Source organism: Pongo pygmaeus, chromosome 15, assembly GCF_028885625.2.
Source record: "Pongo pygmaeus isolate AG05252 chromosome 15, NHGRI_mPonPyg2-v2.0_pri, whole genome shotgun sequence".
Lineage (NCBI taxonomy): Eukaryota > Metazoa > Chordata > Mammalia > Primates > Hominidae > Pongo > Pongo pygmaeus.
This window is the reverse complement of record NC_072388.2, coordinates 18,507,238-18,531,364: the sequence shown is the minus strand read 5'-3', so window position 1 is coordinate 18,531,364 and position 24,127 is coordinate 18,507,238. Positions and strand designations below refer to the sequence as shown.

General features: G+C 42.8%; 1 protein-coding gene across 1 annotated transcript; it reads right to left on the bottom strand.

The window, feature by feature from the left end:
* Window positions 1–10,917: 10,917 nt before the first annotated feature.
* PNP (purine nucleoside phosphorylase) lies at window positions 10,918–18,652 on the bottom strand. Its single transcript, XM_054449051.2, has 6 exons — window positions 18,482–18,652; window positions 15,541–15,710; window positions 13,444–13,547; window positions 13,071–13,246; window positions 12,769–12,959; window positions 10,918–11,623 (listed from the first exon to the last, which is right to left on the bottom strand). Exons 1-6 carry the CDS (start codon window positions 18,490–18,492, stop codon window positions 11,406–11,408), a joined length of 870 nt encoding a protein of 289 aa, XP_054305026.1. The 5' UTR covers window positions 18,493–18,652; the 3' UTR covers window positions 10,918–11,405.
* Window positions 18,653–24,127: the final 5,475 nt, after the last annotated feature.

Here is a 24,127-nt window from a genome sequence, read left to right as displayed (position 1 = left end):
CAAGTAGCTGAGACTACAGGTGTGTGCCATCACAATCAGCTTGTAAAATTTTTTTTTTTTTTAGAAACAGGGTCTTGCTATGTTGCCCAGTTTGGTCTCAGACTCCTGGCCTCAAGTGATCCTCCCACCTCAGCCTCCCAAAGTGCTGGGATTACAGGCGTGAGCCACTGTGCCCGGCCCCCACCTGGCCTAGTTTTTTGTTTGTTTTTAATGCTTCAATATAACAGCTACATCTTCCTTCTGTACTAGCCATTCTTTTACACTCAATCAGCTTTATAGTTGCTCCCTCCCCTGCAGGGCTCATAGTCTGCCATGTTACCAGTTGTATTCCAAAGTCTGGAGCCTTTGGGGTCTCTAAGCAAGAATTTAGCACTGAGGCTCTGGGGAGGAAGGGCTGAACTTTCTTTAATATCTTTAAAGAGTTTGCTAAAAAGTCTTTACCCTGCAGGGATCACCTTGCAGAGCTTTTCTTTGTTGTTGTTATTGTTGTTGTTGTTTTTAATTTCCTAGCTCTGCTGCCCTCTTATGGGCAGCTATCAAGTCAAAACCAAGCTTCTATCTTAGACCAATTTGCTTCCACTGGCAAGGTTCCCTATCACACAACACAGGTGTAACTGTACTATAAGCAAGCCATAGGGTATTATATCAGTAATCAATAAAGGTGCCATTTAGCTCTCAGACTATGGTACAGGCCATCTTCTCTTCTTCAAATCACACCCAAGTCCCAGTTGGCTTCTTTCCAGTTCAAAATGCCTCCCATCATTTAAAAAAAAAGGGAAAAAACCTTCCCCTGAACCCACATCCTTTCCCCCAGCTACCACTTCCCTTTATAACAAAATTTCGTTGTTTGCACTTGTTGCCTCTATTTCCTCATCTCTCATTCTTTCTGGTGTCCGCTCTAATAAAGATATCATCTTTGTTATTCCACTGAGACTACTTGTCAAGGTGAGCAGTGACCCTGATCAGTCTCCTTGTGTTAAAACACTTGCTTCACTTGCCCTCCAAGGCATCCTACTTCTTCATTTTCCTTCTGCCTCATTAATGTCTCCTCAAACACATTTGCTAGATCCTTCTCCTTCTCCTGACTTCTGTCCCCAAGTGATATCATCCAGATAATTTGGTTTAAATGCCACCTATGTGCTAATGACTTCCAAATGTATTTATCTAGCTTAAACCTCTTCCCTTGGACTCCGAACTCATATACCCAACTGTGTAATCCACGTGTCCATCTGGAGGTCTAGCTTTCCAAACGTGACAGCTGTAAAAGAAACTTTTGAGTACCATGCCAAAACTGCTCCTCTGTTAACGGTATCTTGGTAGATGGCAACTCCATTCACCCAGTAGGTCAAGCTAAAAACTTAGGAACCTTTCTAAATTCCTATTTTTTACTCATATTTTATTTTCTACATATCTATAGAAATAAGGTAAGTCTTATTCTATATATATAGATATATAGAAAAATAGAAATATATATTTTTTTCTATATATATATATCTCTCTCTATATATATTTCCATATATTTATATAAATATAGGTAAGTCCTATCTGCTCTACCTTCAAATATCTCCAGAATCCAACCTCTTCTTACTGAAGCAGCATCGTTCATCTAAGGTAATAACCTGAGGTTTGCTGCCTCATGCCAAGGAAATCAAGGATGTGGGCACACAAGAAGTGAGGTTAAAATCGGAGGTTTAATAGGCGAAAGAAAGAGAAGAGCTCTCTGTGCAGAGAGGGGTCCTGGGGAAAATGGATTGCCACTTCCACAGTGAAATGCAGGAAGTTTTATAGATAAGCTTGAAGAGGCAGTGTCTGATTTACACAGGGCTCGAAAGATTGGTTGGACCAGGTATGCCATTTGCATAGCACTGAAAGAAGCTGGCTGCCCGACCCTAATCTTTTATCACGCGGGCGGGTTTTTTACTTGGCCGTTGCCATGTCACCTGGTTCTCTGCTGTGCACGTGGTGACGAAGAAAAGAGAAGATGGAGCCTCCGTGTTGAACATGCCTGGCCCTCAGGTGGCCGTTTTCTATTGGCACAGCGGCCGGCATTCGACTGTGCAAACTTCCAGCTTGCTTATCTCTGTCTGCAGCTCAATTTTTCAGGCCACTCTTTGTTAGAAAAGAAATGACTTGGGAGCTGCCTTTAGTTAAAAAGGGAAACCTTGCCAAGGACTCTTGCCCTCACCATCTGCCTAAATAATTTCATCTAGTTCCTGTATCATTAGCACCTCCATTACCACCACTGGTTCCAGCCTAAACCGCTTTTACCCTAATCTACATCCGAGGTCTCCTAACCAATAACCCTATTTTTGCTTAATACTATTGATTTTCTACAAAGCAGCCAGTGAGGTGTTTTTTTTTTTTTTTAAAGTAAATTGGTTAAATTTCAGTGACCTTCTTTCATGCTCAAATAAAATCTAAACTTATCATGACCTACAACACCTGCTTACATCTCCAGCCTTATCTACCATCACCATTTCCCTTGTTCAGTCTACTCTAATAGCATTGGTCTTCTGTTACTGCCAAATTGTTAAGTTCCCTGAGAACTCGTGTGTTTGCTTGCACACTCTTCTCTAATCACTGCATCGTTCACGCCCTCATTTACTCAGGTCTCTGCTCAACTGACAGCTCCTTGGAGACGCCTTCCCTGAACCAACCTATTTGAAATCACTCACCCTTTTATCACTTTTTTTTAAAAAACAGCCTTGGCTGGGCGCGGTGGCTCATGCCTGTAATCCCAGCACTTTGGGAGGCCAAGGCGGGTGGATCACCTAAGGTCGGGAGTTCAACACCAGCCTGACCAACATGGAGAAACCCTGTCTCTACTAAAAATACAAAATTAGCCAGGCATGGTGGTGCATGCCTGTAATCCCAGCTACTTGGGAGGCTGAGGCAGGAGAATCGCTCGAACCTGGGAGGCGGAGGTTGCGGTGAGCAGAGATAGCGCCATTGCACTCCAGCCTGGGCAACGAAAGCAAAACTCCATCTCAAAAGAAACCAACCAACCAAACAAACAGAACAGCCTTAGTGAGCTGTATTTCACGTATCATAAAACTCACTTGTTTCAAGTGCAAAATTCAATGATTGTTATCATTTTATTTAGTGTTGCAACAATCATGTAGATCAGTTTTGGAACATTTTTACCCCTTAAATAAGATCTCTATGTCCATTATATTAATCCCCATCTCAACGCTAAGCCCCAGAAAACCATTAATCTACTTTCTGCCTCTATAAATTTTTCTGGATATCTCGTATAAATAGAATCACGTAATACAGATTTGTATCTGGATTATTTTATTTAGCATGTTTTTGAGGTTCACACATGACATAGCATGTGTCAGTAGTTTGTTCTTTTTTATTAATGAATAGTATACCATTGTGTAGATACGCATTTTTTCTTTTTCTCTTTTTTTTTTTTTTTTAAAGACAAGAGTCTCGTTCTGTTGCCCAGGCTGGAGTGCAGTGGCATGATCTCAGCTCACTGCAGCCTCCATCTCCCTGGTTCAAGTGATTCTCATGCTTCGGCCCCCAAGTAGCTGGGATTACAGGTGCATGCCACCGTGCCTGGTTAATTTTTTATTTTTAGTAGAGACAGGGTTTTGCTATGTTGGCCAGGCTGGTCTTGCACTCCTGGCCTCAAGTCATCCACCCACCCCAGCTTCCCAAAGTGCTGGGATTACAGGCACAAGCCACTACACACGGCCTAGATATACATTTTTTTAAAAATCCATTTACCAGTTGATGGGCCTTTAGGATATTTCCAGTCTTTATTATTTTAAAAGTTGCTGTGGACATTTGTGTGTGTTTGTGTGGTTATGATCTTATTTCTCTTAGGTAAACAGCTACAGGTAGAATTGCTGGGTCATATGGTAGTTTTGTGCTTTACCTTCTGAGAAACTGAAAAACTGTTTTCCAACTGGCTACACTATTTTACATTTCCACCAGAAAATGGAAATTCCACAATTTAAAAGATTCTTGTTTTTCTGCGTCCTCACCAATATTTGTTAATGTGTGTCTTATTTATTATAGTCATTTTAGTGAGTGTGAAGTGGTATCTCATTGTAGTTTTAATTTGCCTTTCTTTCCTCTATTACCTTCTATCCTCTTTATTTTTTTCTTAACACTTATTATTACCTTAGGTTTTTAAAAACATTTGTATTTATTGGTTGTCTCACTCCCCTAATTTAATGTAAATACCATGAAGGCAGAAACGTTGTCTTGTTCTTCTCCATATCCCTAACCCCTAGAACGTTTGTTGAGTAAGTAAATAAACATATCCTTCTCATGTGTTCATCTCTTCTTGTTCAGCAGCCTAGAAAGACACACTTGATAGGTGCCCTGTCTGGGACATTGAAAAGCTGAAAAGCTCAGCTTCTTCAAGGTCGCATGGGCAGATGACAATTTATAAGTTGTCAGTTTTGGATTTTGCATACATGTATATATGTACACATATGTTTGCGGTTGTATATGCACACACACACACACTTCCTGGTATATCTATATGAGGCTTAATACATCTGATTATCAAAAGGACAAAGTTCAAAACAAATGCAGAAAAAAAAAATGAATGAGTGTAAGCACAATACAGAGTTGTCAAATAAATGTTATGGTTATCTAGAAACTGAATGGCCATTACATTTACAAATGTCTATACTAGGTACAGATTGATAGCAAGACCTGACACAATGTCACTTGAATAAAACAAACAAGGTTATTTATCTAAAGGGCACAGCATAAATTCAGCTCAGTCAAAAAAGTGAACACATTTTCCAATTCAGACAGAAGTATATCTTCACTCCAACATCTTCACCAAAAGTTGTGCATTATTACTGAAAACTCCTAAATGAGTGAGAAGACTCTGCAGAAATTTAGTCTCTCTTGGTCCAGCCTATCTGTGCTCATAAACAAGTTGAATCTGCCTAGAGCGCCTCCTTGGGCAGAGGTATCTCGTGTGTGTAAGGGTTATATAATGACAGTACTATTGCCGGGTCTTAGAGAACAGGTTGGTTCTCTAAGGCATCTCTCTCAGACAGTATATCCTGTTCTGAGAACATTCCTGAACTCAGTTTTGTGGAACTGAAGCAGGGATCAGTTTCCTAGATCTTTGAGAGACCAGCTAACAAGCCCTAGATCTTTGACAGACCAGCTAACAGCCATAGGGTGTATCCTGAAGTGAAGAGTCAGTAGATAAAAAATAGTTGAGAAGCTGGACAGCCATAAAGAATGGCAGATTGACAGAAAATATCCAAAATTACTCTTACCATAATTCTGTCTTTTTTAATACTAGTAGTTTCTATTTGTGAGGGGGAGAGAAAATTGGCAAAGTAAGCATCCAAGGAAATCTAATATCCATCACCTGCCTAAAAAATTTCAGGCGTAACTCAATTTTTCTTTTCAGAGACTTTACTGATTCCATAACATCTTATCTATGATGTCCAGAGTGAGAGCTTTCTCACTGCGAAAACAACCATATGAAAAACAACTACTGTGCCAAATGTCAACTTATCCCTTATTGCAATTAAATAATTTTCCTACTTTGATGACATTAGTGGAACAGTAACAATGGTGGTAGCTATGTATTATTATTTTGGGGGAGATGACACAGGCAGATAATAATAAAGATTAATACTGTGAACCAGAATTGATCTTAAACAACCTCTGATCGGTAAAAGAACAGTTGATAGAACTAGATCAGGTCAGGGTACACAAGAGAAGTACTATGTTCTACTAACTTTTTATTATAAATTACAACAGGAGCTCAGATAGAAACAGTTCAAAAAGAGGAAAAGGGAAAACCAAGGCCAAAGTCAGGTAGCTAACAAGTGAAATGGTGTTTTAAAAAGAGTAACAGCAAAAAGAAGAAGAGAACAAGAAAAAAAAAAAAGATTGGCAAGTGAGATAAAGTAAAAGCTTCCTAGAATGAATAAACAAACTCAGAATGGACGTGAAAGTAAAGCCCAATGAAAGGGTAGGGGTTCTTTGACCCGAAAACAAGAGAGCAAATTCAGATTAATCCAGAAGAATATCACATCTAATTTAAGCCAAAACTAAAAATTAGACAAAATGATTAAAGACAGGAAAATTTTATTTTTATTAAAATCCAAATTTACAATAACAGAAAAACCAAGCAGATAACCAGTGTTTGTTCAAAGGCATCCCTTAGAAACAAAACATTATTATGAAAATCAGGGTCCTATTTACAAGAAAAAAAAGGCAACACAAATCTAAGCCAAATCGAATTAGGCAGAAGACACAGCACAGAATGAATAGCTCTCTTCTTCCCACCTTCTTGCTTTAAAGGAGCAGCAGGTGGCATTATCTCTTTGTGTCTATTCCTATTAGTAATCAAAAAACGAACTGAGAAGTGGCAAAAAAAATTAAGACCATATTCTTCCTTTGCTTCTAAAAAACTGGAGGTGACAGACGTATATCCTTGGCAGCATTGATGTAAGTCGTCAAGAAAGCACACTAATTCACTGATGTGAAAAGATCTCCAAGATATGTTAAAATAAAATAGCAAGATACAGAAAATATATATAACATACTAACTGCTGTTTATAATAAGAGAAGAAAAATAGAATTTTTATTTGTTTATATTTGTATAGATCCTGGAAGAATGCAAAAGAAACTAATAACAGTGGTTACCAGTGGGTGGGGAAGGAAGGGCATATGAGGACAAGATGGAAGTGAGAGTTCTCACTATACACATTTTATGTTGCTTAATTTTTGAACTATGTGATTATATACCTATTCACAATTTTATATTAAAAACAAGGGGAAACTATTGACTTAAGTGTGTATTTTCATCTCTAAGTTGTTTGCACTTTTGCCTCTACATTCTATTTTATAACAGCTTATTCCTTTTGTGTGTGTGTGTGTGTGACAGAGTCTTGCTCTGTCACCTAGGCTGGAGTGCAGTGGTATGATCACGGCTCACTACAGCCTCGATCTCCCAGGCTCGAGTCAGCCTCCCACCTCAGCCTCCCGAATAGCTGGGACTACAGGTGTGCACCACCATGCCCAGCTAATTTTTAAATTTCTTGTAGAAACAGGGTCTCACTATGTTGCCTAGGCTGGTCTCAAACTCCTGAACTCAAGCAGTCCTGCTGTCTCGGCCTCCCAAAGTGCTGGGATTACAGGCATGAGCCACTGTGCCCGGCTAATTTATTCTTTAAAACACTATAGAAGACCCCAACCTGACTAAAAATTAAATACTTAACACCAACCATTATGCTATTCTGTACAGTTAATTTTGGGTGAAAGTAATTCTACTATCAAAACAAGCCTCTCTTTTAGTCAGGCTTCTAACCACCAAAATACTACAGTTCAATTTTCACCTACCAGTCCTTAGTTTAAAAACCGTCAATGGCTGGCCATCTTGACTAGAAAATAAGGTCTTACTCTTTTGTTTTGTTTTGCTTTTTAGAGACAGGGTCTCACTCTGTTGCTCAGGCTGGAGCACAGTGGCTCCATCATGGCTCACTGAAGGCTCAGCCTCCCCAACTCAAGCAATCCTCCCACCTCAGCCTCCCAAGTAGCCGGGACCACAGGCAACCACCACCGTGCTCAGCTAATTTTTGTAATTTTTGTAGAGACGAGGTTTCCTCATATTGCCCAGGCTGGTCTCGAACTTGGTCTTGAACTCCTGGGCTCAGGTGATCCACCCACCTTGGCCTCCCAAAGTGTTGGGATACAGGTGTGAGCCACCGCGCCCAGCCCTAAGGTACCACTCTTGAGCCTGGAATCAGATCTCCTCTCCACCTTACTGCCCATCCTCCCATTTGTTTCTTCACTTTAAGCATTTCAGTTTGTTAAATGATTAAACATTCCTGGATTCATCTGTATGTAATGCCTTCTGCCATGTCCTCTTCACCTATCTTTTTTTTTTTTTCCAAAGATGGAGTCCTACTCTCTCACTTAGGCTAGAGTGCAGTTCCGCAATCATAAAGCCCACTGCAGCTTCAAACTCCTGTGCTCAAGTGAATCTCCCACCTAGTATGTGTGATTATAGGCATGAGCCACCGTGTCTGGCATTTCTGTAAGGTCTAAATAATGTCTCATCAATCCTTTCCTACTCCCCGACTCTGGTGATGGTCCTCTTCTCTGAATTCCTGTAGCACATACCACCATTGACACTTAGCATATGCTACTTTTCACACATTACTCTACTCCTTTTGTAAAAAATTAGGCCCTCTTCCTCAGTTCAGTTGAAAAAGCTGATTCTAAACAATGACAATATAACATATGAAGAGACTAGTAATAGTCTTTAGCAGCTGTAAAGGGCTCAAATAACTCAGCCTAGTTATTTCTTTTTATGCATACATCTTCTCTCACATCTAGACTGTAGACACTTAATCTTATACCAACTTACATTTTGGTTTTTAGGACAATGTTCTCTACATAATACATGATTAATGAATAGTTATTGATGCTAATAAAGATGGTCATGATAGGGTCAAGAAAGCAAGCCTGATGACTTCAATGTGTTTGGACACCTACCATGAGACTCAGTAAAATCAATGTATTTTGCAGGCATTCTGCAAGCCCCTCCAGAAATGAATGGTATCATCACCAGTTTTTTTCAAGAATGTCTTTTCTCTGGGAAGCCCTCCCACACCTACTTCCCTTCACTCTGTGCTCGTATCCTACAATCCTAAACTGATACATTCAGTTTTGGCTGGACTGGTTGGCTTTTTAAAATCAGACACTTGATAAACAAAATGTGGTGTATCCATGCAATAGAATATTATTTGGCCTCAAAAAAGAATTAAGTACTGATACATGCTACAACTTGGATGAATCTTGAAAACATTATGCTAAGTGAAAGAAGCCAGCCACAAAAGTCCAATTCCATTTGTGTGAAACTCCAACATAGTTAAATCTATAGACACAGAAGGTAGATCAATGGTTGTCTGGGGCTATGGGGGAGCAGATAAGGTTTCCCTTTGAAGTGACGAAATGATCTCAGATTAACTGGTAATAATTGCACTTATTTGTGAATACACTAAAGACCACTGAATTGCACACCTTAAATGGGTGAATTCTATGGTACATAAATTTTATCTCAATACAGCTATTTTTAAAAAAGAAACTGAAGACATTATGTCTTCATATAAATAAATATGAACTTAGTAAATCTACTTACTAAGTCTAAAAAGCTTACATATTCCACTCTTAAATACTCCACTCAAGTATCTCTAGGACATATTTTTCAGATGGCCCCATTCTGATTCCTGGTCAGTCTGACCAAGAGGGAGATCGGGGGTAGGAAAGCCAAGTGCCAAATGCAGCCCTCCTCAAACCAATTACCTTTCTGCCTGTCTCACCGGAGCCTTCCATGTCCTGATCTAGTCCCACCAGTTGTGACAACAACTCACGAACATGCCTAGTACTTTTTGCAGCGCTGCGTTGCCTCATCTTGAAGTGAAATCCTCTTCCCCTGCTTCATCCTTCAAGACTAGGCTCAAAGTTTTCTATAAAACTTTACCTAATATTAAGTATCCATCACTTTAAGCAAAAGAAAAAAAAACTTTCCCTAATCTACCCAATTCTCACTGTTGGGTGTACACAATCAATCCCTCCTTTGAGCTCCCACATGTGACTTTTATTCATTTTGTACAAACTTTATACAACAGTGGCTTTGTAAACGAATCTTAAGATTGTAGGGCAAGGCCAGGCACAATGGCTTACTCCTGTAATCCTAGCACCTTGGTAGGCTGAAGCAGGAGGATTGCTTGAAGCCAGGAGTTCGAGACCAGCCTCAGCAATATGATGAAACCCCATTTCTACCAAAAAATACAAAAATTAGCCAGGTGTGGTTGCATACACCTGTGGTCCCAGCTACTCAGGAGGCTGAGGTGAGAGGATCACTTGAGCCTGAGAGACGAGACGGAGGTTGCAGTGAACTGAGATTACACCACTGCACTGCAGCCTGGGTGACAGAGTGAGACCCTGTATGAAAAAAAAAAAAAAAAAAAAGAGACAGAGCCACTCCAAGATGCTTTTTCTTTGTGTTGGGCAGTTAAGTGGGTCAGTTACCAAACAAAGGATAATTTGAAAGTTCTCCAAAGCAGCCTGTGCAAAATATCTCTTCCGTATTATACCAATAACAACTAAAATGTTGTCATTACTGGAGGCTCATCCAGCACTGGTCTTTCTCAAAAGGCACACAGGCCTGGGAGGGCAGTGTGGTTTTGAAACATGCCAGCCAGCTGAACGCAAGTTGATAAGCAAAGACAATAGTGCGGTGAGCCAACAAGGGGGAAATGCCTGGAGGCAGTATCACAGGGAGGTTCTGACCAAGCACAAGTGAAGAGAAAGACTGGAGCCCAGAAAGGAAGAGGAAGGAGAGAAGGAGACACTCAAAGAGAAGCAGAGTATGAATCAACTTCGCAGGTTTGCCTGGGGCTGGCAGCAATCCAGTCAACAGTGGAGTGGCTGGCAGCAGAGAAAAGTGTTTGCCACTGCCTCATCAGCATGGAGTGAATAGAGAGTGTGGTTGCAGATGTTAGAGAAGAGTAGGAGAGAAAAGGCAAACAAGAGGAAATATAATTAGGGCTTTGGTAAGGAACTGGGAACTAAGAAAGAGGCTAATCAGTGAACTAATTCAGAGATGATCAAATAAACAGGAAATGAAACAATCAGAAGGCAAGAGAGAGAGGCAGGGCCAGCCTGACGGAAGTCGCCATCAAGTGCCGGAAGTTAACTTTTCCTTACCATCTCATAACCTCTTTCCCACCTCACCTTTCATCATTTTGCCCTTCTTCATCCTTTGCTGCACTCGCATACTATCTCATCTCAGTTCCTAACTACTTGTCTGAGAAGCGGATAGTCACACAAGACATGCGATCTCACATCCTTTCATGCCAATCTTGGTCTGTGCCCCAGCCCCATACCAAGTTACACAAAAAAATGAAATTATTTCATCTTTCTCTTTATTCTGACAACACTATGACATTAAATAAAGTCCAAGAGGTATTGGGTTAGTCCTTGTTTGGTCTCTGGTGATTTAGATAAGGCAGAACTGAGCCCCCAGGAATGTATTATCTCAAAAAGCTAGTAGCGGCTACTGTGCAAAGTTCTAAGGCCCAAGTCAAATCCTGGGCATCTCCACAGATGTGTGGTAGGGCATAGGCTCCAGCTCTTGTGTAAGAAAGAACAGGAGTGAGAACAGCTGTATTTTGTAGCGCCAAGGTCTCACTATGCTCACACCTGTAATCCCAGCTTTGAGAAGAGGATCTGGCACCAGAAGGGTCTGGTAGAAGAAAGTGGGAAAGGTGAAGGACAGGAATCTTTTCCTTTCTGCTACAACCTAAGGACAGAGGCACATGACTCCAGCAAGGGGCCAAAGAAGGTAACAGCTACTTGGATCTTGTGTGGGAGACGCCAGATCACTCCAAGGCAGGTCAACTGGCTTTGTCAGGGAGTGGAATGCTGGCCATAAGAGTGGAGACAAACTGTTCCAATTTCTGTGCAGCTTGTTTGCCAGCTGCCAATACTTCTTCATGGTTGGCCTTCTCCAGGCTTTCGTAATCCATGATGACCTTGTTAGTGATGAGAGAGAAGCCAAAGACTCGAAGTCCACAGTGCCGTGCAACGATAACTTCTGGTACTGTACTCATGCCTGATAGTGAGAAAGATGGAAACCAACTGTCAGGATCCTCAAATAACTCTTTTCCTTGCCCTTTAGCCTCACTTTCAACAAGAATTAAAAATCTCAAAAAACATCCAAAGATGGCCAGGTGCAGTGGTTCACACCTGTAATCCCAGTACATTGGGAGGCCAAGGCGGGAGGATGTCTTGAGCCCAGGAGTTTGAGACCAGCCTGGGCAACATAGTGAGACCTCGGCTCAAAAAATAAATAAAATTAGCCAGGTGTGGTAGTGTATGCCTGTGGTCCCCGTTACTCAGGAGGCTTAGGTGAGAAGATTGTTTGAGCCCAGGCAGTCAGAACTGCAGTGAGCTAGAGATGGTGCCACTGCACTCCAACCTTGGCAACAGAGCAAGGCCCCACCTAAAACAAATCCAAAGAAGCAGCTAAATTACTGTTGAGGTATGTTCTTCTATATTGCCTGAAATAAATACACATTACTTAAAATTACCAATACAATGCTTCATTTCTATATTTGTGGCAATTTTGAAGTCAATCCTAATAATAGAGTTCCATCTTCCAGCTAGAGGTACAGAAGGTGGCTATAGTGAATTTTTTAGAATTCTTAGAAACAGTCATCAAATTGGCCAGGCACAGTGGGTCGCGCCTGTAATGCCAGCACTTTAGGAGGCCGAGATGGGGGGATCACCTGAGGTCGCAAGTTCAAGGACCAGCCTGGCCAACATGGTGAAACCTTGTCTCTACTAAAAATACAAAAATTAACCGGGCGTGGTGGCACACGTCTGTAATCCCAGCTACTCGGGAGGCTGAGGCATGAGAATTGCTTGAACCCGGGAGGCAGAGGTTGCAGTGAGCCGAGATCATGCCACTGCACTCCAGCCTGGGCAACAGAGCGAGACACCGTCTCAAAAAACAGTCATCAAATCATGGATAGATCATTCATTAGCACTGCAGCTGTTAACCCCTTGGTGCTTCGTAGGGAGATTTGATGCTACACCAAATCTCACCAGTTTGTATTTCAATAAGTCAGTTTAATTCACCCTTCCCTGAAATCAGATCCTCTCAGTCCAATGAGGCCTGTTATTTCCTACTCCTTCCCCTTCCCATTGTGCTAAATCCCTCCCTCTTCAAGCCTCCAACCAAATTCCCCTTCTTACCAACAGCGTCTGCTCCCAGCTTCTGCAGCGCACGACATTCTGCCACAGTCTCAAAGCTGGGGCCTGCTATCATCACATAGGTGCCTTCCTGTAGCTCACGTTGCTCCCCCATTTGTTTCCAGGTACTGAGAGCCCTCTGCCTCATAGTCCGGTCGTAGGCATCAGACATGGCAGGGAAACGAACTCCAAACCTAGGACACAGGTTGAATTATCTCACATAAACGGAATTTAAAAAATTCTCCCACAGCTCCTAGAAGTCTTTAAATCCTACCCATCAAAAAAAAACGGAGTAACATACATACCTTTCATCATTGGGCCCTCTGAGAGGGTTCTGACCACTGAAACCAGGTAGGTTGATATGGTCACGGATCAGCATGATATCTCCAACCTCAAACTTGGGGTTCAGCCCTCCTGCTGCATTGGTGACCACCAGGGTGTCCACACCCAGAAGGTGGAAAACCCTCACTGGGAATGTCACCTTCGAAGCAAAAGATCAGAAAAAAATTTACAAAATTTCATTAATTCAGCTACACTGAAATGCATGACATACATCGTGAAAGAAAAGGAAGGAGAGGACCAAAAATCCACCTAGTCCAGACAGCTAGGTAGCGAAAGAGGCTAGACAGTTCTCTCCTGCCTCTTCCAGATCCAACCAGGCCTATCCCCCTGACTTACCTTCCAGAGTGAGTACCCTTCATACATGTGGAACCTGCCCTGCATCATCACACAGGCTCTGCCATTCAGGAACCCAAACACCAGTCGGCCAGCATGACCTGGTACTGTATACAAAAAAGAAAGAGAAATGAATGGGATTATATTTTCATGCAACACATATCCATTGAGCACCTGCTGTGAGTTACTCGCTCTGCTCAAAATGTTAGGATGTAATTAAGTAAAAGACTCATTATTATCTGTGCTTTCAGAAAGTTTAAGTCTGGTGGGAGAGCCAGGCATTACTCATAATTATACAAATACAACCCGAGATTAGAGATATGGGGTAAGGATGTTCAGCATGAACACACAAAGAAGGAAGGGCTTTTTAAAGAAATTTCAAGATAATACAAGCCATACTGCCAGAGAGTAAAAAGTGAGAAAAAAAAAGTAGATACTCAGAAATGGAAGATTAAATACCACATGTTCTCACTTATAAGTGGGAACCAAATGTGTACATATGGACCTACAGAGTGAAATAATAGACATTGGGGACTCGGAAAGGTGAGAAAGTGGGATGGGGATGAGGGATGGGAAATTACCTAATGAGTACAATGTTCACTGCTCAGGTGATGGTTACACTAAAGCACAGACTTCACCGCCGTGCAGTATATCCATACAACAAAACTGCATTGTACCCCTGTAAATCTATAAAAATTAAAATAAAAAATAGGCCAGGTGCGATGCCTCACGCCTGTAGTCCCAGCACTTTGGGAGCCCAAGACAGGTGGATCAAGAGGTCAGGAGTTCAAGACCACCCTGGCCAACATGGTGAACCCTCATCTCTACTAAAAATACAAAAATTAGCCAGGTGTGGTGGCGCACGCCTGTAATCCCAGCTACTCGGGAGGCTGAGGTGGGAGAATCACTTGAACTTGGGAGGTGGAGGTTGCAGTGAGCTGAGATCATAACACTGCACTCGAGCCTGGGTGACAGAGCAAGACTCTGTTTCAAAATAAAGTGAGTACAGTGAATGCAGTAATTATAGACCTCTTCAAATTTTTCAAAGTTCTCAAAACATGTATTCTTATATATTGCCCTAACTTAATTACCTGCCTCCTCAGTCCAGCAAGCAAGCTCATAGTATACTTACTCTGGCTTCTTAAAGAAGAGGCTACTGAACAAGGGGAAAAGAATTTGAACGCATGCAAGTCTCTCTCCTTATGACCCACAGAACAGTCCTATAGGAACACATGCCCATGTAGGGGGTGCATGGGAATGCAAAGATAACTCCCCACAGACATAACAGCCATTATTACCATTTCTCTTATCTGGCAGTCTCTTCTAATAGATGGCCAACCTATATCTTAGGGAATGGGAGAGGGACCAGCACCAAGAGGAAGAGCTGAGAAATTCTCAAAGATAGAAGAGCTTACGCCAAAAAAAAAAAAACCAAAAACAGTAATAAAGTTGACGCAGGAAACCCAAGTGGAGTATAAAAAATAAACATGTTGATAAGCTTAAAAAAACTAACCCACTTATCATTTAATGCAGTGCCCTTCTCACTGGGGGCAGGAGTGGCCAGTGGAGCCAGCGTCACTACTATCTCCCTTAGAGAAGTATGCCCTTCATACACCCTCTGTTAGTATTTCCCTCACCTTTCCCCTCTCTCTCCCAGTCTTGTGTCAAAGAGTTTAAAAAAAATAGCTATTAAAGGTCTTTTCCTGCTGACAGGTCTTAAAAACAAATTCTTAACTCTCCAGGGAAAAGAAGATAGATAGAAATCTTAAAAACTAATAAATAAACCAATAGAAGTTAGTTATTTGAGAAATTAAGTAAACCAAATAAACAACTCTTGCCCTTTACTTGGCCCCTGTCACCTGGCCCTCTTCTGAGTCTTAGCCTCAGTCCACTGACACACACTTGCCCTGTCTCTTATGGGATGTCTGCTAGAGGAATCTCCTAAAGTCATTCTGACTCATGGTGGGCTTTTCTCCTCTCTTACATTTGTCTTCAGTGAAATGCTAGGTCAAGGAGTAGAAACATCGGCCTCCTTGGTTGTGTTCCACAGAATCCCAACAACATCCCTCAGTCCCATTCCCCACTTTTGCTTGCCAGTACCTGTACTTCGGGGAAAGTTGGGGATTTCACTGTAGTCAAAGATCTGGGCCTGAGTTAATTTATCAGTCAGACCTCCTAATCCAGAACCACAGATTATTGCAACTTGAGGTCGGTGCTTAGTGTGAGACAGAAGCCATTCTGCAGTGTTCTTGTAATCTTCATATGTGTATCTAGGAGAAAAAAATATCAAGGTGAATTCTGCTCCCATTCCAAAGGCATCACAGACAAATGACCTTCAGTGCAAAAAGGCTGGCAGGTATACTGAGGCAGCAGGGACAGAGAAGCTGGCACAGAGGGAGAGGCCATACTATGCTCACCCATCTACTCAGCCACCCTTCTTTCTGAATCAAGCCGGCTACAAGTCCGATATGAAACTCCCTCCATTCTAGAGCCTGGCAAAAGTTAATAAAGCCTGTTTCTACTAACAGACCCAACTCCAGTGTTGGATCTACTGAACACTGGCAAGCTGCATACTTATCCTTATGACAAAGGTTTAGAGAGGAAGGGACCAGAGTCTACAGGGAAGTGCAATGAAATAATCAAATTAGGGAGGGTAAAAGGGCTTGGCCAGGAGGGAGCAAAAGAAGAGTACTCAAAATGGAATTAAGCCCTTCCTGAGGGTGGTGCCCCCCTAGTAAAATCCCCCTTGTTACCTTACCTATTCCCCAAAGACATTCAAAATGTAATTAAGACCAACTACTATGAAGGCAGAGATAAACTCAAATTTCCTTTTGAACCCTCATCCCTCCAGTTCCTTCCTCAGCCAAAGACTTAAGGGCTACATTTCTTTTTTGTTTTAACCAATAAAACACAATGGGAACACCCCTGGTAGAGGTCTACGTGCCAGTCTTAGCTCCCTGGATCACAAGGGGGTTAATTCCAGATAAAAAACTAGATAAACTGCTGTACAAAAAAGCAGACCCAGTCCACAGTACTGATTGTCAAAGGTTAAACCAGGACTGATTACACAAATTCTCAGCAGAATCTTGCTAGAAAAACAGATTCTGGCACTCCAGCCTGGTGACGGAGTGAGACCCTATATAAAAAACAAACAAAAAACAAACAAAAAAACAGATTCTGAAGCCCATGTAATTTTGATTTTAAAACCAGGTTTAGGGGCTGGGCGCGGTGGCTCATGCCTGTAATCCAAGCACTTTGGGAGGCTGAGGTGGGTGGATCACGAGGTCAGGAGATCGAGACCATCCTGGCTAACATGATGAAACCCCGTCTCTACTAAAAATACCAAAAAAAAAAAAAAAAAAAATTAGCCGGGTGTGGTGGCGGGCGCCTGTAGTCCCAGCTACACGGGAGGCTGAGGCAGGAGAATGGTGTGAACCCGGGAGGCAGAGGTTGCAGTGAGCCAAGATTGCTCCACTGCACTCCAGCCTGGGCGACAGAGCGAGACTCCGACTCCAAAATAAATAAATAAATAAAAATAAAATAAAATAAAATAAAATAAAACCAGGTTTAGGAATTGCTGGTCTGGAGGGAAGCAGAATTCGACCTAGATTCTAGTCCCAATATTGTCTTTTTAGGCATGTAATTTGTGCTTTAAATTATTTTCTCAGGTATAAACAAGGGATGTAAATTGGCCCCATCTACCTTATAGGCTCAATCTGAAAATGAATTGAATACTTGCTAACAACCTCCAAAGACCTATGGCTCTGTTACACAAAGTATTTGAACCTTTCTCCTGCCTTCCACCTGCCGGTGGTCTTCTTCCTGTCCTTCCCCCTCCCTGCCTCCTCCCAGTCTCCTTTCTCCCCACCGAGGATCTTTGCTCTTCAGAAACCTAAGGACACTTACCCAGAACCCCTACACTAGCAAGAATCAACCCGTGTTACTTTTCTCCCAGTTCCAAGTCCAGTTCTCTCACATCCATCTGGGAAGGCCAAAGGTTGCCTTCAGAGGTGGCAATGAGGTGTGACAGAGCTGAACATAACAAGCTTCCGCAGGAAATTTTTTACTTCCAAAGCAGAGCCCGGGAAACCAGACATGATTGCACAATACACCAGGCTGCCCTCAGGGAAGCAGTGGGATCAGGTAGGTTGGGGGCTGGTCCACAGAGCCACAGGACAATGGAGAGAAGCAATTAAGTTGGTAAAATGTTAATCAAATGGCATCCCCAAAAGGTGCAAAGGAAATGAATGTGTGAAGCTGCCGCCACATGGCATGTCTAGCTACATCTCATAGCACTTCCTCATTGGCTATCAGTCCCCGCAAGAACACCCTGGCTCCCTGGGCATCCAAAAGCAACTGTGACGCCTAATGCAGGTGACTTGGACTGGGATATCCAGGACCTAAGCAGAGAGAAGAGTTTTCAAAGGCGTGGGGTGGGGGAAGTGAGCAGAGGACTGTTGCTCAGTTCGGTGATTAATTTCCTTCTCCACTTAGGAGTCCGTTCCCACCGAGTTAATCACACTTCCAGTCTGGAAGGAAGGGAGGAGTGCAACTGGCAAAGGAGGTGAGCAATCTTGCCTCTAAAGGAGGAACTCCGAATTTGAGCACGGAAAGTACCTCGCAGCTTTACCCAGACCCTAGCACGGGAATTTCTGAAGAGCGCAAGGAGTGAGGAGACCTCCTCCTGGTATGGAGTGAGGGATATATAGATATATATACTCACGCTCCACTTGTTCCCCTAACACACACACGGAGACACACAACGGCTGCTTTTACGGAGTAGCTTAGACAGCACCAACCTGTCCCCTTCCTGCTCCGATGGCGCCACCCCAGCTCGATTCCCGCGTGCGTCCCTGCCCGCGCTGGCTGCCGCATGACTCTGCCGCCTTGCCCGCGACACTAGGCTCCGTGCCAGGCCTCTCTGCATCCCCTGGGCGCTCGCTCCCTCCCCCGGCTCCCTCTGGGCCCAGTGTGCCAGGTTCCCGGGTCTCACAGCACCTGCCCCTCCCCAAGGGTCCTGCGGGCCTGGTGTCCTCCTCACCCGTTCTCCATGGTCTCGCAGACGCCCTCTCGATGAGTCTGCTCCGGTGTGCTCCGATCCGCTCCGATCCGCTCCGATCCGCTCGGATCCGCTCCGCTATGCTATGCTGAACAGAGCAAGGCTGCCGGGTCTGATCCGCACAGTTCGCTGACTGTTCTAGGCTCTGGCTTATATCCCCAGCCCTGGAGTCCCCAGCCAATGGCAAGCGAGCACGCGGGCCGGCCCTGTCTCCATGGTGACACACCCTAATTCAATCGGCTGAACCTGGGCTGTAAACCTAATCAGAGTTCTTCCCAGCCCTAAACCTTCTCCCCCGGGGCGGGCGCGGGGAGCCGGAGCGCACCCAGCATTTCATCTCCGTACCCATTCCAGTCCGCAGAGCAGGAGTTCCCAGCAAGAAGGCCTATGCGGAAATAGGGCTAGAAGTAGGGAGGAGAGCCCCCAGCCCTCTCCTTGCAACCTCATTCCAGCTGTGTCAATAGCAAACCGTGAGAGATTCAAAAAGGAAAAATTTCATACCTTAGATTGTACAACCCCAGAATAAAAATGAAGCGAGCCTGTGTCTGAGTTGCTCCCTGGACAAGGGAAGCTGGGTCGCCCCCGGCAACAGTGCTAACTTGGAGGATACAGGGTTTAGGAGAGCACATCCAGGCCCAGGCCGGGAGAAGAAAAAGTTCTCAGGCAAGAATTCCGGGGTCCTAGATGCCGACAGAAACGATGAGGATGGATTTGCTGGATAGGGACACAGATAATCCCTTGATCTGCGCAATATTGATCCAAGCAATTCAGGTAACTAGAGGACTCCTCCCACGATGAAAATTCTGTTATCAGAATACACGGGTACCAGAATATAACATAAATAGCGTGTCTTTGGTAGAATACAACTATTTCTTCTCCCCACATTTACAAATTAACCAACCTTACATCAAATCACAAATCAATGGCCCTTGCTTAGCTATTGGATCCTCCACTTCTTCCCTCCTCCAGACTCTAATCTTTTCCGCTTGCCATTTTACCCACCTCCGTGGCCAGCCACTAATTTCCAACTCTGTTTTTCTCACTCATTTAACAAATATTTATTGAGCATCGTCTATGCACCAGTACTGTTCTAGTGCTAGGGACACAAGAATAAAAACAATATCTGTAAATTAAAAAAATTTACAGATTTTATCTTTTTATTTAAAAAATGTGTGTGTATATATAGAGAAAGAGAGAGGCCAGGCGCGGTGGTTCACGCCGGTAATCCCAGCACTTTGGGAGGCCGAGGTGGGTGGATCACCTGAGGTCAGCCTGGCCAACAAGGCAAAACCCCATCTCTACTAAAAATACAAAAAATTAGCTGGGGGTGGTGGCAGGCGCCTGTAATCCCAGCTACTTGGGAGGCTGAGGCAGGGAGAATGGTGTGAACCCGGGAGGTGGAGGTTGCAGTGAGCTGAGATCACACCATTGCACTCCAGCCTGGGCAACAGAGTGAGTAGCTGGTTCCTGAGAACTTACTAGCACTTTGAAAATAACAATGCACACAAATTGAAAAAAAATATTTTGTTCTTAAATAACCACAAATAGTTACTTATGGGATATGTACATCTGTTTGGCACTACTCAACTTCTCACATGTAGGAATCCAATGCTGCCACCCTCATTTTCTGTTCCATGCTGATTTTTACACAGTACTTTTTTTTTTTTACTTGGTACTTAATTTTTATCAGAGGGACCTTCTAAAACCATCTTTTTTAAAGATACGTTGTCTTTATATATATATATATTTTTTTTGAGACAGGGTCTCACTCTGTCACCCAGGGTGGAGTACAGTGGCACGATCTTGCCTCACTGCAATCTCTGTCTCCTGGGTTTGAGCCATTCTTTTGCCTCAGCTTCCCGAGTAGCTGGGATTACAGGCGCCTGCCACCACGCCTGGCTAATTTTTGTATTTTTAGTAGAGACGGGGTTTTGCCATATTGGCCAAGCTGGTCTTGAACTCCTGACCTCAATTGATCTGCCCACCTCGGCCTCTCAAAGTGCTGAAAGTATAGGCATGAGCTACCACACCCGGCCAGATATATTGTCATCAAAAGGAATGTAGCACAATCTAATGTTCCAACTGTGAATCACCTCAAGTTAATAGGTCACACAGTGTTTAAGAAATATAAAATATTGCTGTGTTTCCTTTGAAAATTAAAAATATTCCACAGAACCCTTGTGAGCTTGTACTTTGGCACAGAGTTTGGGAACCATGGCCCCAGTCACTCCATGCCACCTCATTCCTGAATCTATGTAGTGTAAATGAATGGGCTCTAATAAAACTACCTGTGTATGAATGCCATCTTCACCCCTTATTTACTCGTTGTGTGATTCTAGGCAAGTAAAATTCTTATTATGCCTCAATTTTTTCATCTGTAAAATAGCAATAATCGTACTATTTTTGTAACGATAATACAGAATACCTTTTACATGTTTAGGTAAATGCCTGGCTATATAATAAGCACACATTAAATGCTGGCTATTATTATTAATCTCCATTGTCTCTTTCTCTTTTGATCTTTCTAGACTCACCTAACCATAAATTGAATCAAAATAAAAACTAGAAGTATATCCAGCCTATCAATACCAATGAATCCCACACTGTTCAAAACAGAAGGCACTAGCCGTGTGTGGCTATTTAAAAGTAATAAAATTAATTAAGATGAAGTATAATAAAAATAATTCAGTTACCTAATCATACTAATTACATTGTAACTTCACGATAGCCACATGTGGTTGGTGGCCACCATATTGCATAGCATAATTACATTTTTATGCTAGAGCACAGCACTGCTCTTATCTTTTCTAGTCACTGCTACCTTGTATCCACATAAAAGAAACTGGAACTGTGCTTTATTATTTACTTTTAGGGTAAAAGAGTTCCTGTAGCATTCCTATAGACAGGAACCAGACAATCTTAAATCTTAGGGTGATTAGAGTTCATTAATGCCTTATTACACTTTCTTCTATCTTCTCATCACTTCTATCTTCAGAGGGACTCCTTGTCCAGGAACATACTTAGTAACACACTTACCCTCCACCCTTAAGATCAAGGAAACTAAAAAAAGTGGCAGGAATAGGTTCTAAGTCACTCAGTATTGCCTTGTGGAACGTATTTTATTCCTTCCCTCTCAACTGAGATCTCTCATTCTCTCTAGATCACAAGCTAAATATGTGGTTTTAAAAATATCTACCCCTGGCCAGGCACAGTGCCTCAGACCTGTAATCCCAGCACTTTGGGAGGCCAAGACAGGAGGATTACTTGAGCCCAGGAGTTTGAGACCAGCCTGAGCAACATGGTGAAGTCCCATCTCTACAAAAAATACAAAAATTAGCCAGGTGTGGTGGCATCTGTGGTCCCAGCTACTAGGGAGGCTGAAGCAGGAGAATCACCTGAGCCCAGGAAGTCAAGGCTGCAGTGACCCGTGATGGCGCCAATGTACTCCAGTCTGAGTGACAGGGTGAGACCCTATCTCAAAAAATAAAATAAAATATCTACTCCCCTTATCACCATAATCTTTGGCCTTCCATTTTCTCCAATTACTGAAATTAAAACATTTTAGGGTTTTTCCCTGTTTTTTTTTGTTGTTGTTGTTTGTTTGTTTGTTTTTAGATAGGGTCTTGCTCTGCCACCCAGGCTGGAGTGTAGTGGCTCAATCTCAGCTCACTGCAGCCTCAATCTCCTAGGCTCAAGCGATCCTCTTTCCTCTGCCTCCCAAGTAGCTAGGACTACAGGCACGCACCACCGCATTTGCCTATTTTTTATTTTTATTTTTTTAGAGACGGGATATCTTCACGTTGCCCAGGCTGGTCTCAAACTCCTGGGCTCAAGTGATCCTCCCACCTCAGCCTCCCAAAGTACTGGGATTATGGGCATGAACCACCACATCCAGCCCTTTTCTTTCTGTTATAGGGATCACTTTTATTTCTCTTTTCTAAGAGTGAGACTTCCATCTGTGCCTCACTCAGTGGCAAGAAGAACAGAGCAGAGATAAAGGACTGGCTTACCACCCTCTATTCCAAAGACCTTGGCTCCTAGAAAGGGAAGCCAAGAATTCCCTAAAAGAAAGAGCAAAGAACTGAGGCCCAGGAAGAGCAAGGAGCACAAGGGAGCAAAGTCCCAATGTAATTAACGTAAATTAATTCTTTAAAACCAGGTCACACCCTACCCAATCCCATCCAACCCCCGGCAAACTACCCCTCATCTTAGTTAACTCACTCTGCACATTACCAGAAACTTTCTGTGCCTTTGAAATGCAGTAAGGGATTGTGTTGTTTTCACACAGGTGGTAAATTACCACTTCAGGAAAGAGGAAAAAAGAAATAGGGCATGTGGAATATGTGAAAAAAAAAAAAAGAAATCAGATTGGGACACTTTGGATCATAGAAGCCAAGCAGATGTTTTCCACCCCATCCTCTGGCCATGTACACACTGTACTAGTTATCACTTTGTTGGAAATCTGAAGAAAAAAATGCTTTGAAATCTTCACAGTGTCTTTATATTCTATTATATAACACACTGAAGTGTGTTCCCCCAAATTCTTATGTTGACGATCTAACCCCCATTGTGACTATATTTGGAGATAAGTCCCTTAAAAAGGTAATTAAGTTTAAATGAGGTCATAATGGTGGGGCCACAATCCAATAAGACTGTTGTTCTCATAAGAAGAGAGGCCAGACAGGGTGGTGCTCACCTGTAATCCCAGCATTTGGACACCAAGGCAAGAGGATCACTTGAGCCCAGGAGTTAGAGACCAATGACCAGCCTGGGCAATATAGTGAGACCCTGTCTCTACAAAAAATAAAAATATTAGCCAGGCATGATGGCATGCACCTGTCATCCCAGCTACTTGGGAGACTGAGGTGGCAGGATTGCTTGCACCCAGGGGTTCAAGGCCGCCATAGACTATGACTGCACCACTGCACTCCTGCCTGGGTGACAGAGTGAGACCCTGTCTCTAAAAGCATGGAAAAAGAAGAGAAAGAGGAAGAGAAAGCAAAAATGTGTGCAGAGAAAAGGCCATTTATGCCACAATGAGAAGGTGGCCATCTGTAAGCTAAGGAGAGAAGCCTCAGGAGAAAGCAAACCTGCCAATATCTTGATCTTGGGCTTCCAGACTCCAGAGCTGTGAGAAAATAAATGTTTGTCGTTTATGCTATCTGTAGTGTTTTTTATGTCCTAGCAAATTAATACACTTCAATAGCCTAATTGTTCTCAATCTAAGTGAGAAGATCACCCCATAGGTAAAAATCAGGCAATACCTGAGACACTCAATATTTACCAGAGACAATATTAAAATGATTTATCTGTATAATACAGGTACCAACCAATCAGAACCAATGGCGCCATAAACAACCAATGCCAGCCACCCTGTAGTGCCCCAGCTGAATATCCTCCCTGCTTGCAACTGCAGCTAACAATATTGTTCAGTACCCAGCAAATTTATCCCAAGATGGGGCTTAAGTTACTTCATTAATTAATTAGACAGCCATCTATCAAGCAGCTTCTATGTTCCAGGCATAAAAGGGGGCCCATCCCAAATACCTTCTCTCTGCCACTTCTGTGCTTCTGCCCCTTTCAATCTACCTATCAAATTATTTGAATGTAAAGTATTAGATTATAAGT

Excerpts from the sequence above, each read along its gene's own strand:
- PNP (XM_054449051.2), bottom strand. Across the intron at positions 13,548-15,540 it reads CAACTTTCCCCGAAGTACAG|TACCAGGTCATGCTGGCCGA; the intron begins GTACTGGCAAGC and ends TTTTGTATACAG. Across the intron at positions 13,247-13,443 it reads AAGGGTACTCACTCTGGAAG|GTGACATTCCCAGTGAGGGT; the intron begins GTAAGTCAGGGG and ends TTTGCTTCGAAG.